This window comes from Mustela nivalis, assembly GCF_964662115.1.
Source record: "Mustela nivalis genome assembly, chromosome: 14".
In the NCBI taxonomy this organism is placed as follows: Eukaryota; Metazoa; Chordata; class Mammalia; order Carnivora; family Mustelidae; genus Mustela; species Mustela nivalis.
Genome location: NC_139033.1, coordinates 10,029,969 through 10,050,108, shown reverse-complemented (window position 1 = coordinate 10,050,108; position 20,140 = coordinate 10,029,969). Strand labels below are relative to the sequence as shown.

Sequence of the window (20,140 nt, the reverse complement as noted above, 5' to 3'; positions counted from 1 at the left end):
ATCAGATAAACTCTGGACAAAGCAAATAGCTCCCAAACCATTCATATCACTAGAAAGAAAACATCAGCAGCATTGCACAGTGACACATGAAAAATTATTGGTGGTAACATCCAGTGCTGGTGGAGGTGGGGGACATGGGTACTTTACAAACTGTTGGTAAGACTATAAATCGTCTCCAGGCTTTTGCAAAGTGTTATGGCAGAATTTATTAAAATTCAAAGTGTACATCCCATATGATCAGGCAGTCCCTCTCTGGGAATATATCTAGCAACAATCAAAGGGCCAATATAAACAGATATTTGTGTAAGTGTATTCACTGTATCATTATTTATGGTAGCAAAACCCCTGGAAAACCCTAACTGTCCATTAATGGGATTGTTTAATGGATGATGGTACAACCACACCATGCTATATTAGGCCTCTTTTAAAATCGAATGATGGAAATGTGTATTATAGATTTGGAATGATGCCCACGATAGAAGCTTTCGATACTCTTTTAACAAAACCTTATTGAACACCCAGGGAGTTCCAGACTCTGTTCTGTGCCCCAGGACTACAGTGTTACGTGGAACAGACAAGATCCTTGCCCTCAAGCGGCTAAAATTGTCCTGGGGAAAACAGATACTCGACAAACAGCACGGCCAAATACCACGTAATACCAGATAGTGATGGGGTCCGGAGGACAGATGAAGCAGGTGCAGGGGACAGGTGTGGCAGGAGGCTCTGTGTTGGATGGAAAGGTCACAGAAGGGCTGTCTGAGGAGCTGGTAGAGAGGGCTTATGGAACATTTGGGAATGTCACGTGCAAGAGGACCTGAGGTTGGAGCATGCCTGGTGAGTCCTGGGGAAACTCAAGCGAACAGAGAACATTCTAGAACAGTTTGTATGATCCTTGGCTAATGATCCCAGTTTGTTCTTTTTAAAACTTGTGCGTGCTCACACGGGCTCATGCATGCAAAGGAAATCATGTGAAATAGTGAATGGGAGCTACATCCCAGGGGAAGGTGGGCGAGGGGACTTCCAGCTCATTTTATAAAAGTTCCTGAGAGTGGCAGGAACTTTGTGCGCTCCTTAAGTGAGGGCTCACCCAAAACTGTAAAACAAGGGCTCCCCCATCATCTCTCTCTCTCTCTCTCTCTCTTTCCAGGTGACACTGAAGACAGGAGGGGCCCAGGTCAGAAAACAGGTGGGTCCTGCTGACTCTGTCTTGTATTTTGGGACAGGAGCCCTTCTATCCTTCTATCCGATCCCTCTATTGCCCTTTCTCCATTTAACATGCGATTTCCCCTCCAGGTCCTGAACCAGCCTCCGCACCCGGGCGAGGAAGCTATGGGCCTCCTGTGCGCAGGGCCTCCGAGGCACGCATGAGCTCAACCAGCCGGGACTCAGAGAACTGGGACCACGGCCACGGTGGGACTGCCGGCGACTCCAGCCGGAACCCAGCAGGTAGGAGACATGGGCAAATCCAGACAGGCTTCCTGGATGAGGAGAATCCAAAGGAATGACAGTGTTTTAGTCCATGTATTCTGTATTTATTGAGCGTCTGCTACGTACCACATTAGATGCTGGAAAGACAACTGAGAAACAATTCTGCCTCTAAACAGATATGTTTGGTAATATCTGTTTCCTGCTCTAATGCCAACTTTCAGGAAAAGGTAGGAGGATTTGCCCTCCTCCCTGGAAGCCCTGAGGAAAATGCAATGTGTCTCTGAGCAGAGTTGAGACACTTCCCTCTCACAGACCCACTCAAGTTCTTTATTTTTCTTGGCCAGTGGCCTCTGCTGTCCATGAGACAGGGTCGGTCAGCATGGCCAGGATGTCGCTCATACTGCTCTCGGCTCACTGGTGCCCAGTACCTCTGGCTGTACTCGCGGGGGATTTATTTGCCAAGAGTGCCCACTGGTGGGAGTCCTTGATTCATGGACTTTGGGAAAAATGTCTGCTGGATGAGAGAGATCAAAGCTCCCTGCCTCCTGTGGGATCCCTTAGAGCCACTTCATTTCCTTTTTAAGCGAGGACATGAGACTGTGTCCAAACTTGGGTGGGCTGAATATTCAGGTCCCATATTGACCTCTGGCTTCTCTTCCTCAATAGTGGGTCTGCAGCTTAGACCCATAGTCCCTCTTCTTCTTCTTGGCAAGAGAGCTGGGCACGTACCCTGTGCCTAATCCACTGTGCACACCCCCCTAATGAACCTGTGATTCAGATTCATAGAGAAAGGAGGATTTCTCAGCTCTGCAACATCACGGGATATTTGTTGTCTACTTACTATGGGCCAGATGTTGGCCCAAGCTCTTCTCATACATCTCCTTTAATCCTTGTCACAGCCCCAAACCCTGTTATGAAGACTTCAGTGTCTCAGTGGAGATACTGAGCTCAGAGAAGTGCTGCCACTGGGCCAAGGTCAAACAGCCAATCATTGGTTCCAATGGAAATTAAACCCATGTCTGTCCAACATCAAAGCTTGTGCTTGTTTTTCTCTTCTGGAGGTGAAGTTTTTATTAACAGTGCTTTTTAAAGAAAGCATCTTTTTAAATGGCGGTAAAATACACTTAATATTAAATTTACCATTTTAATTACTTTTAATAGTAGCATTAAGTGCGTGCACACTGTCCTGCAGCCATCACCACTAACCAGCTGCAGAGCCATTTCATCCCCAACTGAATCTTTTACCCATTAAACAATAATTCTGCATTCCGTTTTCCCCCAGCCCCTGGTAACCACTAACCACTATGGATTAGCTTATTCTTGGCATCTCATATAAATAGAATCACATAGTATGTGACCTTTTGTGACTGGCTTCTTTCACTGAGCATCCTGTGTCCAGGGTTCATTCATGTTGTGGTATGTATCACAACCCGGAATTCCTTTTTAAGGCTAAATAAGATCCCCGTGCATGGATAGACATTTTGTTTATCCATTCATCTGTTGATTGATCTTTGGGTTGTTTTCACATTTTGGCTGTTGTGAATAATGAACATTGATGTGCAAATATCCATTTGAGTCTCTGCTCTTAATTGGGGGGGGGGTAGGTCTATGCCTAGAAGTGAGATACCTGGACCATATGGTAATTGTATGCTTAATTTTTTAGGAACCATCCATTCTGGTTCTACAGCAGCTTCACCAGTTTACATTCTCACCAGAAATACACAGGCTTCCAGTTTCTGCACATTTTCACCAACATTTGTGTAGTGTGTGTATGTGTGTACCCATCCTAATGCATGTGAACGAGTATCTCATATTTTTTATTTCCATTTCCTTGATGATTAGTGATGTTGAGCATCTTTTCGTGTGTTCATTGGCCATTTGTATATTTCCTTTGGAGAAATGTCTGTTCAAGCCCTTCGCCCATTTTTTCATTGGGACGTTTGTTATTATTGTTGAGTTATGGGAGTTCTTCATATATTGTGGATATTAATCCCTTTGCAGATCTATGATTTGTCAATATTTTCTCCTATTCTGTGGGCTGCCCTATCACCCCATTGATAGTGTCCTTTGATGCACCAAAGTTTTAAATTTTGATGAGTCCCATTTTTCTTTTGTTTTCTGTGTTTTGGGAGTCATATTCAGTTACTCCAAATATTTATTTATTTATTTATTTGAGAGAGAAAGAGCGTGCAGTGGGGAGAGGCAGAGGGAGAGAGAGAATCTCAGTCTCACGAACCTGAGATCATGACCTGAGCCGAAACCAGGAGTCAGATGCTCCACCAACTGAGCCACCCAGGCGCCCCTTCTTTGATCCATTTTTAGTGAACTTTTGTATATGAAGCCTGTGCTTTTAGCCTCTGTATTATTTTTCCTCTTGAGGGAAAAGACAGTCACACAACACTCCTGAGCCAGATTTGAACCCCTGTCCCTCAAGAGTCAGAGTAAATGCTACTGCCATCTAGGAAGCTTTAGCATCCACCTGCCCCATCTTGAGCTGAGTTCATTGCTCCCACCTCTGAGTTCCCAGAGGACTGACACTCAGCTTTAATTAGTGCTTGTCACCATCTAAAACATAGTAATGCCAGAATCTCTTTCCCTGAGAGCAGTAGAAGACAGGGGATCAGTGTATCCATGTACCTTGGGTGTGTGTTAAAAAGCACTCGTTCCTCTGCCCCACTCCAGACCTACTAAATCAGAACTTTTGGGGTCAGGAACCAGACTCTGCACTTCTTAAGGAAACTCTTCCAGTGGTTTCCGTGAAGGCCGAAGTTTGAGAACCATTGCTCAAGAGCCTGAAAAGTTACATATATGAGTTTGGATGTTTTCTTGAAGGAGCTAGGGAGCCACAGAAGGATATTGAGCAAAGGGCCAGCATCTAATATTTTTATATCATTCACACATCCCACAGTATGGCGACTCAAGTCCTAGCTGGGGGCACTGGGGTTACTCAGAGGGGCCTGTTGCTCCAGCCACCTCATGCTACCTAACCTCTTTGTACCGTCTGCAGAAGGGAGGATTGCAACCCTTCCCAATCTCCTGCGGCCCGGATGCCCTTGCTGTGTAGTAAAAGGCGCAGTCATGCCGGCAGCCCTCGGTGATGAGCCAGACTAAGCCCCAGAGGGAATTCCGTCAGGAGTTCTGAGGGTGACTTGCAACTCAGGTCCCAGATCCTCAACAAGAATCAAGTCAGCCCTGCATGTCCCATTCAGTAATCCTGACACCTCCCAGTGTCCCCTTCTTTGCAGATCTGGGCCATGGAGTTAGTGCCCTGGAATAAACCAAAATCATCCCGACTTTTCTTTAGGCTGCAGAATTTTGTCTGGGCATCAATAGTCCTTTCATGTTGGTACGCCCAAACTCCAAGTCCAAACTCCACCTGCACCAGGAAGCTCTTCCCGTCTCCCTAGCCAAAGGTTGCCTCTTGCCTCCATCCCCTGCGATGCTCCTTATTTACCTCTATGGCCATATCAGTTCAATGTCAAGGGCACAAACACCAGAACAGAGACTGTGTGGGGTCAGATCTCAGCTCTACCACCTGCCAGCTGCATGTTCCCATTTTGCAGATCAAGACAGCAAGCTTTCGGGGCACCTGGGTGGCTCAGTGGGTTAAAGCCTCTGCCTTCGGCTCAGGTCATGATCCCAGGGTCCTGGGATCGAGCCCCGCATCGGGCTCTCTGCTCAGTGGGGAGTCTGCTTCCTCCTCCCTCTCTCTCTGCCTGCCTCTCTGCCTACTTGTGATCTCTGTCTGTCAAATAAAATAAATAAAATCTTAAAAAAAAAAAGACAGCAAGCTTTCAATTATTGTAAAATGAAAAGAATGGCAGTAATCAGTCTTATCTTCTGGGGTTGCTGTAAAGGGTTAAGTGAACTGAAACCTCACAGTGGTCCTTGTAAAGTTCTCGGAACACAGCCCGGCATGCCGTGGGACCCCAGGGTGCATGATTATTCACTTTCTACCTCCTGGGGCAGGTATAACATAACCTGCCCCAGGTTATTTTTGGAGTCAGACGAATGTGGTTGAAGGTCCTAGTTGCTTCCAAGCTAAGTGACCTTGGGCACACTTGAACTGCCATTTTCTCTACTGCAAAATGGGGACCACACATGACTTTGAGTTCTGAGGGTTCCAGAAAGTGATGCTTATGGCCTGGCGCATCTGAACCACTCAGTGAATGTGGGCTATTACTGCTGTTTTATAAGCTCATTATCTCAGGGTCTGTCTCCTTCCTCCAGACCATGCACTCTTAGAGGAATTAAGATGGGTTTTGTCCATCTTTTCTAGGGATTGGCTCTTGGTAGACATTGAATGAGCAAGTGAGTGAGTGAATGAATGAATGAACAAATGAATGAACAAGGACCCAAATGAACAAACCACAGTGCTACTGCAGGACCCCAGCCAGAGGTGGCAAATCACCTGCTGTCATTAGCATTCAAGCACCCCTCCAGCAACAAAGAGCTGAGTTCAGGAAAGGTGGGATCCAGACCAGTGACATGCACGAGGACAGAGCTTTCTTCCAGAAATGTCATACCTGCTGGCTGTATGTACACAGGCACTGCTATGTACATTATCCCCTTTGATCCCCCAGTAGCTGCGCAGGAGACAGTAGCATCTGATGGTCTCAGGCAGAATCTGGAGAACAAATGCTTGAATTCAAACCCTGGCTCTGCCACACCAATAAGGAGACATTAGTGAGCTCCTTAGTCCTCTGTGTCCAGCTTTCCCATTTGTAAAATGGAGATAATAAAGCACCCACTTCATGAGGTATAGAGATTAAATAGGTAATATTTAAAGTCCCTGAAACATGGAACATGGTAAGCATTAAATAAATGTTAAGTCATTATTATCCTATAGACAGAGCTGTTGCCTCCATGTCCAGGTTCAGAAAAGGTGATGACCAGCCCAAGTCACACAGTTTATATGAGAAGCTGGAGGCAGAGCTAGGTCTGTGTGAAAATGGAGACCAGAGTCAACAATAATAATATTTAGCGCACCTGTGTGGCTCAGTGGGTTAAGCCTCTGTCTTCAACTCAGACCATGATCTCAGAGTCCTGGAATTGAGCCCCGAATCACGCTCTCTGCTCAGCAGGGAGTCTGCTTCTCTCTCTCTTTCTGCCTGCCTCTCTGCCTACTTATGGTCTCTCTCTCTTTCTCTCTGTGTCAAATAAACAAAATCTTAAAAAAAAAAAAACCCAATAATAATATTTAGAGCTTACTCCATGCCAGGTGCTATTCTGGGCCTTTTGCTTGTACTGTACCATAGCATCTCTGTGCAACCCTAGGAGGGAGGTACTGTTATCCCCATTTTGCAGATCAGGAGACAGAGGCCCAGAGAGGGCAAGACACTTGCAGAAGGTCACACAGGTGGAGACAGCGTCATGAAACCTTTGCTTTTTGCCCCCCGTGTCACTGCTGTGACTTGCACAGGGGGTCAGAGTGTTGCACAGAGAGAAGTCACGGAGAGGAGGAGGGGGTCTGCACTCAGTTCAAACCCAGAAGGCATTGCCTCGTGCCAGCAGACCAGTTCCAGGCTTCCTCCTGCTTCCACTCTGTGTCCGCATGTGCGGGTATGTGCGCGCGCACGCGCAGAACAAGACAGGTTCTTTCTTTTCCCCTGCAGGTTTGCGACGGGCCAACTCCGTGCAGGCCTCCAGACCCGCCCCGGCCACCATGCAGAGCCCCGCGCCGCCCCAGGCCACACAGCCAGGTACCTGCTGCCTGCCCACCCAGACTGTCACTCAGCTGGGACCCCGGTATCTCCTGTCCTTGCTTCCAGAGCCCGCCCGGCTTTCTGCAAAGCCACAGCCACCACCAAACCCTCAGCTCTGCAAAGATCCTGACCACGAGTAATCCTCCAGGTGGGGCAGATGGGCACAGTGAGAGGGCACCAGCGGACCCGCATTGACAGGCTTCTTCAGGCTCCGTCACTCCCTTTCACAGTCCTTAACTCATGCACCTGCCACCCTCTTACTTCACATCTTTCTTGAAATCGATTCACTTGAAAAACGCAATGGAGAAAACTTGGTATCGCAGACTCTCTCAAGGAAGTGCTGGGGACCGACGCTCCCAGAAGTGTGAGAGTCAGGAGGACATGGTGACCAAAGAGATGAGTAATATGGGAAAATCCATACGAATATGGATTGCATAAAGCAGTAGCAATAATGCCTGTCTGGTGCAGTTAACATTGTGTTATTTTAAGAGGAACCTGTAATAATGTGAGAACCCGGTATCCCATGTCCTAAAGACACGGAGCAGTTTGCTAGGGTTATCCTAACAAAGCATCATGCACAGAGTGGCCTAAAAGTACTGATATTCATAGTCTCACAGTTCTGAAGGCCAGAAGTCCGAAATCAAGGTGCTGGCAGAGGTGGCTCCTCCTGGAGGCTTCAGGGAGAACCTGCTCCACGCCTCTCTCCTAGCTCCCGTTGGCCCACAGCTTCCTTGGCCGGTTGGTGGCCTTCTCCCTGTGTCTTCACACCGTCTTCCTTCTACGTACCTCTCTGTGTCCAAATCTCTCCTTTTTTTAAGGGACATAGCCGTCTGGTGTTAGGGCCCACCCTGATGACCTCATGTCAACTTGATCGTCTGCAGAGACCCTCTTTCCAAATAAGGCTGCATTCAGAAGGACTGAGGGTTAGAACTTCAGCATCCTTTGGGGAGTTCAGTTCAACCCATTGCAGGGGGTAATTATAAAAATTAATGCGATGAAAATAGAACCACGCAGTGAGACTATCTGTGTGCCGGCCTGCCGAAGGGTCTGAACCCAAGGCCTGTTCTTTTTTGTTCAAAAGGGAAATTCACAAAAGTTAGAGAGGTGTTAGAGACGAAGTAGCACCTAAATGAGACGTTTCCATGATGGAGTTGGTATTGACAGGCAGTGGGAACTGAAATGACTTTCTTGCTGTTTCTTGTTTCAACATTACTCCAAGCCCCGTTCTGTGGCTCTCCCTTGCATCCTATGCTATGGGAAATGTAGTTGTAAAGAATCCACTGGACTAGGAATGATCCCATAGTAGTGGATGGTGGAGTCAAGGCATAAACCTGCGTATCACCTCACAACAATTCCAATTCCATTTCATTTATCAACTTTGTAGCAGTCGGTGAGACACAGCCATTTCACAGAGGAGGAAGCTGAGGCCCAGGAAGGAAGCACTGGGGCTTGAACCCAGATCTTTCTGACCTCAGAGACCCCCAGTGGGACCATTTTTGCATCCCTGGGTGCCTGTGGCCATCACCTGCTGCCTCCAGGCCTCTGTCCACAGTCCTTAAATGAAGGGGGATAGGGAAGAACACCCAAATGATACCACCTTGTCTGCTCTGTCGCTCTCTCTTTCCCCATTCAGGGCCTCCAGGAGGCAGCAAACCCGGCCCTGGACCCGTAGGACGCTTTCCAGATCAGAGACCAGGCAAGTGTTCTTTCTTCCCATATCTGCCCAGTGGGCACCCCTCTTCCTGTGGGAGAGCAGGGGCTGCCAGACCTTCACTCCCTCTGCGCCCAGAGACCCATCTGATGAGCTCTGAGGGGTCTTCCTAATTCCAAAACTCTAGATGGTCCTCACTAAGATGACATAGCTAGAAAAAGACAGCACATACAGTGGTTAAGAACACAGACTGCCTGGATTCAAATCCAGGCTCTTTTCCTCTCCAGCAGTCAAGTCACTTAACTTCCTTGAGCCTCTGTTTCCTTATCTCTAAGATGGGCATAACCTCACAGAGTCGATGGGAGGATTAAGCAAACCAAGACATATAAAACCTTAGCCCATGGCCTGGAGCGGATTAGGATCATGCTAACTGATGGTGATTCTTCATACGAGGAGTATGACTCATATCAGTTGCTAGAGCTACTAGTTTTGAGCACCTGTAGGTATTACAATTCCCATTTTACATGTGAGGAAACTGAGGCTCAGAGACATTAAGTAACTTGCCCCGGGACACACAGCAGAGAGGCCCATGGCACTGCCTACTGAGTCTGGGTGGGGCCCGGGAACCCATTTTTGCAAGCTTCCCTAGGTGGTTTTGATAAAGGCAACATTCAGAGGACCCGTGAATAACATGATGCAGCACCCCTGTCCCCCGTCAGCTGGTTGTGGTGATCCTCCATGGCTGGTCTGGGTGATTCTGGTCCCCTGGCCTCCTGTCAGCTGGATCTGGCTATCCTCCACGGCTGGGCTGCATGGTTCTGGTACCTTGCCAAACACATGGTATACAGTAGGTGCTTATCACTAGCGGTAACACTGCAGCAGTTGCTGATGTCACCGCACAGAGACTCAGCTGACTCTTTCCCGCCCTCTCCCCATCTCCCCTGCAGAGGTGGCTCCCGGTGACTCTGGCTATGCCGGGGCCACTGCCCCCCCCCGGGAGGAGAGAACAGGGGGAGTTGGGGGCTACTCAGCAGTTGGCGCCAGGGACGACCGAGCGGGCCCCCCACCAGGCCCCTATTCCCAAGCCTCTGCTGCTGGCCCCCAGCCTGCCGTGGCCCCTGCCCGCCAGCCCCCACCCCCGGAGGAGGAGGAGGAAGAAGCCAACAGCTACGATTCGGATGAAGCAAGTAGGTGGCACTTACGGGAGGAGTGTCTGGGGAGAGTCACTCTGGGGTGTCGTCCCCGGGGGCAGAGGAACAGGCCCCTGTATGCCAAGCCTAATAAACATACCAACCAAGTTATAAAGATACAGGTTGGTGTTACTAACTTCACAAAGCAACATCAGCTTTCTAAAGAATAGATGCTATATGTATTTTTATTGTGATAAACACGGAACATCAGAGTTACCGTCTGCATCATTTTAAAGAATATGGTTTGACTGTATTTGAGATGCTCAGTTTGGTGGTTCCTCAGCGAGTCAGACGGAAATATCACATGGCCCAGCATTTCATGTCTTTCTTTCTAGCTAGATGTATGTACTTTGAGAGCCTCTAAAACTCTTTAACGTATATCTTCTAGAAGTCATATCTTAACCATAATTTAAAAATTCCTAGACATTACCTCCTACATCCATCCCTTCAATGACTTGTAAAGTGCCTGTTCTAGGCCTTGCCCATTCAGACCCAGAGTCCTAGGGACACACATGCACACACACACCCCAGTGACAGTCATCCTGGGTGTGTCGGAGCAGCAAGGGAGAGCTGCTATGGCCTTTGTGTGCCGGAGGGAGACATGGATGGACGAGTGTCTGGATCTAATATGTATTGTGGGGTTGGGAGCATTGCAAGAGCTCCTAGTCAGGGGGACAGACAGGGCACAGATGGAAGAAGTGACCCATGGTCATTTTCAGCGGCCTGGCTTTGACCCGTCCTGTCGCCTCTCCTTGATGGAAAATGGCAGAATATTCCAGGCAGAGGCAAAAGCAAATGCTCAGACTCATTTCTTCCTGTTGTGACTACGTGAGCACCGACTGTGTCCTCTGTACTGTGCCCAGTGGGGACACAGCAATGAACGAGACAGTCACAGCCCTTGCCGTCAGGGGGCTCTCGGTCTAGCAGGATGGGAAATCAGTAACTGGGCAGCTGCACACAAGTGAGAGTAAGTGATCACAGGTGTGCTGAGGGCTCCGAAGGAAAGGAGGGTCTACCAGGATGGGGTATCCAGAGCAGGGACCGAGTCTTCCCCACTGTAGGCTCAGTGCCTCCACCAGGCTGGGCACATAGTAAGTGCTTAGGAAATGTTTGCCGAGTGACTGAACGAATATTCTCTTGGTTCCTGCCTCTGCCTCCTTCAGCCACCCTGGGTGCCCTGGAGTTCAGCCTTCTCTACGACCAGGACAATAGCTCCCTGCACTGCACCATCATAAAAGCCAAAGTAAGTGAGAGGCCAAGCCGGGGACCTCTCCGAATGCTCAGGCATGTCTCGGGGACTTGGGGATGGCATGGGTGACCAGGCCTGTCTATGTGTGACAGTGACAATGATGAGAAAGGGGCAGGAATTAGCCATGGATGCTTCCTTTGGAGGATTTCCTTTGGGGGGTGGGTGCAGGGGGGGGTTCACCGGGCTGTCACTGCCTCCTGGGAGTGGAGGCAGCCGCCAGTCAAGGGCAGAGCTGAAATGGGCCAGGCTATGTCCACAGCCTCTGGAGGGACTGAAGCAGAGGGGCTGCCTGGCAGTGATGCCAGCCGGACTTGGTAGCTAACAGGCCTACCCAGTGGCTCCTTGTGCTCCTATGACTGTCGGGCTGGAGCAGCAGCCAGAGGCGGGGTGGGGGAGGGGGCACCCATTGTTGCCGATACTGGGCCATCTCCATGCTGTGGGCTCCAGGGGGGAGCGATCCGACTCAACTCCGGACCCCGAGGAGAGCTGGATGATGCCAGCACCCAGTACTGACTGGAGCCCCCCCCCCCCGCACTTCACCCCACTACCCCCCTGCTACAAGCCTGGCACATGCAGAAGCAGAAGCAGGGCTCAGGAAGCAGACTTCCTGGGTTCAAACACTAGCTCCATCGCTCTCAGCTGTGTGATTTGGGGAAAGTTACTCAATCTCTCTGAGCCCCAGTGTGCCGTTTGTAAATCCGGAACAATAATGTGCCTCTCCCATAAGAGTATTAAGTGTAAGGCGATCACACGTTCCTGCTTGCCTAGGACAGACCTTAGCCAATCCCTGTGACCCTGCCGGAATAATGAAAAGCTCCCCTTTTTGCTCATAATATGTCCCGGTTTGGATGATAAATGAGGCTAAAGCTTAGCACAGCTCCTGGATCAACATGCCCAGGGCACATCTTCAGCAAGTTTTGCTGAGCACCTGTTCCGTATCAGTGCCTGTAGCGAGCGCTTACATGCCCCAACAACACAGTGAGATCAGCACATTCATTGGCTCTGGCCATCCTCCTGGAAACCTTGGAAGGTAGGGACTATTATTAGCCCCGTTGTACAAATGGGGAAACTGAGTCTCAGCAAAGTAAAGCCTGAGGTCACACAGCTGGTAGGGGTAGAGCTGATTTGCACCCAGATGTAATCGTTTTGCTTTCAGCCCATTCATTCAGTCCCCTCCTTTAGCTCCAGCCATGGGGGAAAGCCACACCATTACCACCCCTCAAGACGGGGTACAGAAAACCCACCTGCTCTCGGGCTGGGCGGGTGACAGATACGAGCAGTGTGTGAGGTGTTCGGCTGTGGGATTAGCTTTGGTAAACTGGCATGAGCCGCCTCGAACAGAGATGTTCAAGGTCAGATTTTAAAAGCATGGTGTCTGCCAGTTTGCAGCCTTGGCAATCCCCAGCAGTCATTCCAGAAATGTCCATTACATGCCTACTCTGTACCAGGCACTTCCTAAAAGCTGGGGATCCTAGCATGAGCTAGAACTGGGCCCTGCCTTCACCAACTTCATGTTGGGGAAATGGCCAAGAAACTGTGGCTGTGGCATTTCCTGAGTATCATAGGTTTTCCATGAAGATTTCATTCTGCTTAATCTTCACAGCAACTTAGGAGGAAGTTTCTATCGTCTTTCCCATTTTACAGACAACAAAACTGAGGCACAGAGCTTAAGTGACTTGCCCAGATCACATACCAGGAAGTGGCAGAGCTGGGATTTGAACCCAGGAAGTCCTGCTCAAGAGCCTGTGCTCTTACCCATGAGGCTATTCTGCCAGCTTTCTCGCTTATCTCCTACTTTGTGGCACCCTCTTCCCATTGTCCACACCCAGTAGTGCTATACCCAGAACTCACCCTTCACAGGTGAGGTCTCAGTTAATCCCCCCAAAACCCCATGAACAGGGACTGCAAACAGTCCCACTGAACAGATGGGGAAACTGAGGCCACAAAGATGCATGGCTTTGGGATTAGTACTATGAGAGAGGATACCAGGAGCCTAGAGGTGGGAACACCTGCCCAGCCCTAGCATAGGACATTGGACAGAGTATGTCTGGGCCCCAGGAATTTGGGGTCTTGCTCATATTAACAAGCCTAGTTTAATTACTACCCCAGGAAAACTCCCTTCCCCCATGGTGTCTCACTCAAGACTCATTCAAGCCCAGGAGGCAGGGGTCCAGACAGATCCTGTGTTCCCCATTTTATGGATGGAAAAACTGAGGTCTCCGAAATGAGTATGGGGCCAGGGCCCGAACTCAGGCCCCCTTTCCCCAGCTTCTCCTTCTCTCCCATCCTTGTTCTGGAACATTTCCTTCCATGCTAAGAACAACAGTCCAGCCTTGATGCAGAAATCACTGTGCACCAGGCTCTCGGCTCAGCATTTCACAGGTAGAACCATGTTTAAGTCTTACCACTCTGTGAAGCAGGTACTGTTATCGCCTTTGACAGATGAGGAAAATGAGGCTCAGAGAGGTTAAGGAACTTGCCTAAAGTCACACAGCTGGGAAGTAACATGGCCAGGCTCCAAACCCCGTTTGCCTGATTCCACCATTCTTCCCAGCACACTTCATTTCCCTCCTCTGTCTTTGGAAGAGGAAGCACACAGGAGGACTGATGGGCAGGACAGATGCCAGGGGCTGTGCCTGTGACAGCTGAGCGTCAGGCCCTCCCAAGGCCCTTCATGCTGTTGCCTTTTCTGTCGCAGGGACTGAAGCCCATGGATTCCAACGGCTTGGCAGATCCCTACGTGAAGCTGCATCTCCTGCCGGGAGCCAGCAAGGTACCATATGGCCTGGACCTCTCAGCAGACTGGGCACATGGGCCCTGGCAGGCACCCAAGGTTCCCAGATCAGAGCCTAAAATAGCCCCCCTAACTGGCCCCAAACGCCCCTCCTTCCTGAGTGGCAAAGTCCTTGCAAGGGGTATGGGGTAGACCATGAATTATTCCCCTTCGAGGGGCAGGTGCTCTGCCCATGTCTCCAGCCAAGAAATGGGGGCTGCAGGGAGCTGCCGAAGTCCAGGAGAGAAGCAGAAGCCCCAGTTAGGCCATCCGCCTGCTCAGATACCTTCAGTGGCTCCCCAGTGCTGACCGTGGCTCACCTCCCCCACCCACTTTATGTCCCATCCAAATGCTTCTCCTCTCCAAAGAGAAATGAATAACTCTCTCCAGGCTCTAGTGCTAAGCACCTGAGAAAATGTTTGTTACGGAGCAAAGGCGCTCTGCTGCCCCGCCCGCCTCTCTCTCCCCAGCCAGCTCGCTCACCTCCGTATCTCTACCTTGCTCTGGGGAAGGACAGTGGAGTTAATTCTCCTCTATTTGGACGGACCCACTCAGAGCACATGGCTAGAAATGAAAGGGTGCTTTCTTGAATTTTATTTTCTGCTTTGTTGTGTTAATTTGACATGCATGTCCCCCAAACAAGGGTGACTATACACTTGGTTGCATGATCTTAGGAGAATGGCCATTAAAAATCTATGCAAGTAGGAAATGCCCCATGACACAAAGAGGACACGCTTGTATGCATTCACATACACACTGTCTCTCCCTTTTCTTTCTTTGGATCAAGAAAGGAGAGGCCCTTTCATGGACATGGCCAAAACTGTGAAGTGTTTGGCTGCTATTCATTCTGACCCGCCAGTGACATTTGCTTCTCCTCAACACTCTCTTCTTTGCTCACACCCAAATCCAAACTGGCTTTGCCAAAGTGTCCAGTGAGTCATTTACATGTTAGTATGAATTAGATTTGCTACCAGGCCACCTCTTCTGGATATAGTGCCTTGTTAGTTGTCTTTCTTAGAGTAAAATGAAAACCTTGTCCTCTAAGGACTTTTAAGCATGGAGGATGCTATTTGGGGAGACAGAATAAACCATTTCAGTATGTCCCAGAAATTGTTTTTTCACTGCCTATAAGTGGGTGACTCTTTATTTCTGCCTTTCTGACCTATAAATCACTTTTTCCCCCCTCATGCTTTCTAATCTTAATGGAAAGTTCAAAGAGAGGGCCCTGCACATGGAGGGAGGGGTGGCCCAGTGCCCATTACTGATGACGGCTATAGCAGCATGGGGTATGCCCTCCACTCACTGAGAGCATACATGGGAGCAACTGGGTCCCCAGACACTTGTAAGGGGAGCAGACTCCTACATCACCCACCCACCTACCCCAAGTCAACCCAAAGGATGGGGCTGCAGGGCTGGCTTCCCACCAAGGCAGGTGTCTGTCTATCTCTCTGGGGTCTAGTCCAACAAGCTTCGTACGAAAACTCTGCGGAACACCCGGAACCCCGTCTGGAATGAGACCCTTGTCTATCACGGCATCACAGACGACGACATGCAGAGGAAAACGCTCAGGTACCTGCGCGTGGTCGGGGAGGGGACTGAGGCTGGGGAAATGGAGAAGAGGGGCCAGAGGCCACTCTTGAAAATATATCTGCAAAGTTCCTTTCTTTCTTTTTTACCTCTACAAAAACAACATATGTTTCTGGTAGAGACTTTTGAAAATACAGATAAAACTCTTAACATCATGGTGTCTGGACGTTCAGGTCATATGTGTATTTATGTGTGTGTGTGTGTATTTACAATGTGTGCAAACATTTCTTATAAAATTAAGTGTTCTAAACACAGATGGTTCTAATAATTAATCAGCCTCTTTTAACACTATATTGATGCCATTTAATATTCTTTATATTCTTCTCCAGTGTTCTGTTAAATTGCATTTTTAATTATGCAGGTAATAAGCAAATACATGTTTCTTGTGAATAAAAACATACAGAGAAGGCAAAGCTCCTTTTAAATGTTAGACCCCAGGGTGCGTGGGTGATTCAGTCAGTTAAGCGTCTGCCTTTGGCTCAAGTCACAATCCCAGGGTCCTGGGATCGAGCCCCGAGCCCCCAATCAGTAGATCCCTGCTCAATGGGGAGTCTGCTTCTCCCTCTCCCCTGCTCACTCTCTCTCCTGCTCTCTCTCTTTCCCCTGCCTGCTTGCTGCCTCTCTCAAATAAATAAAAGCAGCCTTTTTTAAAATTTAAAAAAAAAAGGTCAGTCCCCTCCACCAGCCTGGGTCCACTCTCTCCCTCCGTGAATGTGTGCCTATTCCTACTACTGCTTACAACCTAGAAAGTACCCTGCTGTATAGATCTGGAACTTGCCTTTTCCCTTAACATTGTATCTTAGAGTTATAGCTGTGGGAAGACATTTAGATCTGCCAAATATTTGACTGCTTCGGTGTGTTACACAGAACGATTTATCACAAATTTTAAAAAATGTTTTATCATTAAATATTACAACTGTACAGAAAAGTGTAAACATAATAAAACAAACATCCATAAACTCAGCACTCAGTCTTTTTTTAAAATTTAATTTAATTTAATTTTTTCAGTGTTCCAAGATTCACTGTTTATGCACCACACCCAGGGCTCCATGCAGTCCGTGCCCTCCTCAATACCCACCACCAGGCTCACCCATCCCCCCACCCCCCCCTTCCAAAACTCTCAGTTTGTTTCTCAGAGTCCACAGTCTCTCATGGTTCGACTCCCCCTCCGATTTCCCCCAACTCACTTTTCCTTTCCTTCTCCTTACATCCTCCATGTTACTCCTTATGCCCCACAAGTAAGTGAAACCACATGGTAATTGACTCTCTCAGCTTGACTTATTTCACTCAGCATAATCTCCTCCAGTCCCGCCCATGTTGCTACAAACGTTGAGTATTCATCCTTTCTGATGGCTGCATAATATTCCATTGTATATACGGACCGCATTTTCTTTATCCATTCGTCTGCTGAAGGGCATCTTGGCTCTTTCCAGTTTGGTGATTATGGCCATGGCTTCTATGAACATTGGGATACAGATGATCCTTCTTTTCACTACATCTGTATCTTTGGTGTAAATACCCAGTAGCAGCTCTTAGTCTTTAAGAAAATCTTAATATTTTTCTGTATGTTCTTCAGCTTTTAAAACTGATATTATTTTCAAGAAAGAAAGCATTGCAGATGCGGACCAAAGCTCCCGTCATATTCCCCCTGCCTATCCCTTCCTTTTCTTCGTCCCCTACTCAGGGCAAAACGCACACTGAATGGTACGGCCATCATTCACAAGCATGCTTTAGACGTCAACTACATGATTATGTATCTAGAAACAATGGTGGCATTGTCTGGAATGTTTTTAAATTTTTTTAAAGATTTATTTATTAGAGAGAGAGAGAGAGTGAGCAGCCAGGAGGGGCAGAGAGAGAGGGAGAATCTCAAGCGGACACCCCACTGAGCTGCAGAGCCCCACATGGGGCTCGATCTGTCCTGGGATCAAGAATCAGACTCTTGGGGTGCCTGCGAAGCCTCTGCCTTCGGCTCAGGTCATGATCTCAGGGTCCTGGGATCGAGCCCCGCATCGGGCTCTCTGCTCAGTGCGGAACCTGCTTCCCCTCTCTCTCTGTCTGCCTCTCTGCCTATTTGTGATCTCTCTCTGTTAAGTAAATAAATAAAATCTTAAAAAAAAAAAAAGTCAGACACTTAACCCGACTGAGCCACCGAGGCGCCCCAGGCCTGTTTTAAATTTTACGTAAATGGTATCAGTTTCTTCAGCCACGATCTTGTGGAAGGACATCTAGGTTGTTCCCAGCTTCTCTCTTTTACAAAGTTGCAACGAGCATTCTTTACACTTCCTTGTGTACATACCAGTGTCTCCTTAGGATAGAAGCCAAAAGGGAGTGTTTGTTGGATCATAGTGGATGTTTTTTTGTTTGTTGTTCTTTTACAAGTCATACAAACTGCTTTTCAAATTGGCTGTTCCACGTTCATTCCCACTGCTACACTATTATTTTAAGAAAGCATTTTTGGGGCACCTGGGTGGCTCAGTGGGTTAAACCTCTGCCTTCAGCTTGGGTCATGATCTCAGGGTTCTGGGATCGAGCCCCCCATCAGGCTCTCTGCTCAGCGGGAAGCCTGCTTCTCCCTCTCTCTCTCTGCCTGCCTTTCTACCTACTTGTGATCTCTCTCTCTCTGTGTCAAATAAATAAAATCTTTAAAAGAAAGCATTTTTATTGAAGGGTAACAGCCACTTAGGAAAATGCACACATGAAAACTGTACAGATTGATGAGTTTTTACGCAGTCAGCACTCTGAGGTCTGGGAACAGAACATTCCCAGACCGCAGACACCCTGTCCCTGGTACTGTCCCTCTAGTGAGGACCCCCCCCCAAGGGTAATCACGACCCTGACACGTAAAGGACAATGAACTCAGTCTGGCTTTGTACTTTACATGAACGGAATGGTACAGTGTGAATCTTTCCTGTCTTTTCACTTAATATTGTATTTGTGATACTTGCCCAAGTTGTGTGTGTAGTTGTAGATTGTTGATTCTTGTCACTCTTTATTTTTTTTAAGATTTATTCATTTATTTTAGAGAGAGAGAACACGGTGGGGTGAGGGGGTGAAGGGCAGAGGGTGAGGAAGAGAGAGAATCCCAAGCAGACGCCTGGCTGAGCACAGAGCCTGATGCAGGGCTCAGTCCCACGTCCCCGAGATCATGACCTGAGCCAAAGTCAAGAGTCGGAGGCTCAGCCCACTGAGCCACCCAGTGTGCCCAATTTTCCACTCTTTAGTATCCCTTTGTGTGGCTGTACTAGTTTCCTTTACCTGTTCTACTATTAATGGACATTTGGTTGGTTTCCCTTTGGGGGCTATTATGGTAGTACTGCTAGGAACAGTCTAGTGACGTTGTATTACACGTGCCTTTCTTCTCAGGAGTGTAATGGGAGACTCCTAGTGTAGGTGTATGCTCGGCTTTTTAGAAACTGACAATTTTCCGTAGGGATTGTACCAGGTGACTCTCCTACAAGCAATGTACGAGAGTCCCCATTCGTTCACAGCCTCATCAACACGTTGTCGTTCCGGCCATTCTGGTGGGTGTGTAGTGGTGTTGCGTTACAGTCTTGTCTTTCCCTGATGACCGATTACAACACTGTTTTCCATGTTATATTCTTATGGTTGTTTCATGATCTCTCTTAAGTATCCCCCATTATGGAATACATACGTTATTTGAAACAACAGTGATAAACGCCTTTGTAGTTAAGGATTTTTGCACTTCTTATGTCTTTAAGATAAATTCCTAGAACTGGCATTATTGGTTCAGAAATGATGATCCTTGGATGCCTGGGTGGCTCAGTGGGTTAAAGCCTCTGCCTTTGGCTCAGGGCATGATCGCAGGGTCCTGGGATCGAGCCCCACATCGGGCTCTCTGCTCAGCAGGAGGCTTGCTACACCCACCCCCCACTACCTACCTCTCTGCCTACTTGTGATCTCTCTGTCAAAAAAAAAAAAAAAGAAGAAGAAGAAGAAGAAGAAGAAGTAGGAAATTGAAGTATTCCTATGCTCATTACCCATTCCCTGCCAGTTATCAATCATAAATCTTGATACATAGTATTTGCTCAATTGGGGCTCTGTGTTTTCTCCCCACCCCTGACGTCAATCGCAGGATCTCTGTCTGTGATGAGGACAAATTTGGCCATAACGAGTTTATCGGTGAGACCAGATTTTCACTCAAGAAACTGAAGCCCAACCAGAAGAAGAACTTTAATATCTGTCTGGAGCGGGTGATCCCGGTGAGCACCTTTGCCGAGGGCGTGATGGGAGAGAAGGATTTGGGGGCTGGGGGCCTTCCTCTGGGCCTGCAAAGGGGGTGATCTGCAGGGTGCCCAGCAGTAGAGGTAGGAGGGAGATTTCAGATCTGAGTGTGGGGGTTGGCATCCCAGCTCTGCCTTTTACCAACTCTGTGTTGGCATCAGTTCTGACCTCAGAATCCTCCATGGTGAAACTGGGAAGGGCAGTGTGCTATAGCAGTGTAGCCTGCCTGGGTTCAAAGCCCAGCTCTGCCACTTCCCTGTTCCCTGGCCTTGGTCAAGAATCTGAACTCTCCTGAGCCTCAGTTTTTCTTGT

At 48.4% G+C, this 20,140-nt stretch overlaps 1 protein-coding gene across 3 annotated transcripts in view; it reads left to right on the top strand.

The window, feature by feature from the left end:
• The window catches only part of RPH3A (rabphilin 3A), a 255,224-nt gene that overhangs the window by 220,317 nt on the left and 14,767 nt on the right, over positions 1-20,140 (top strand). For all 3 annotated transcript variants that reach the window (XM_082698404.1, XM_082698405.1, XM_082698403.1), the window contains 9 exons: positions 1,148-1,186; positions 1,294-1,446; positions 7,044-7,130; positions 8,767-8,829; positions 9,732-9,971; positions 11,138-11,217; positions 13,922-13,996; positions 15,456-15,565; positions 19,680-19,806. In XM_082698404.1, coding sequence (XP_082554530.1) covers positions 1,148-1,186; positions 1,294-1,446; positions 7,044-7,130; positions 8,767-8,829; positions 9,732-9,971; positions 11,138-11,217; positions 13,922-13,996; positions 15,456-15,565; positions 19,680-19,806 — 974 coding nt within the window. The remainder of the gene's footprint in view (positions 1-1,147; positions 1,187-1,293; positions 1,447-7,043; positions 7,131-8,766; positions 8,830-9,731; positions 9,972-11,137; positions 11,218-13,921; positions 13,997-15,455; positions 15,566-19,679; positions 19,807-20,140) is intronic.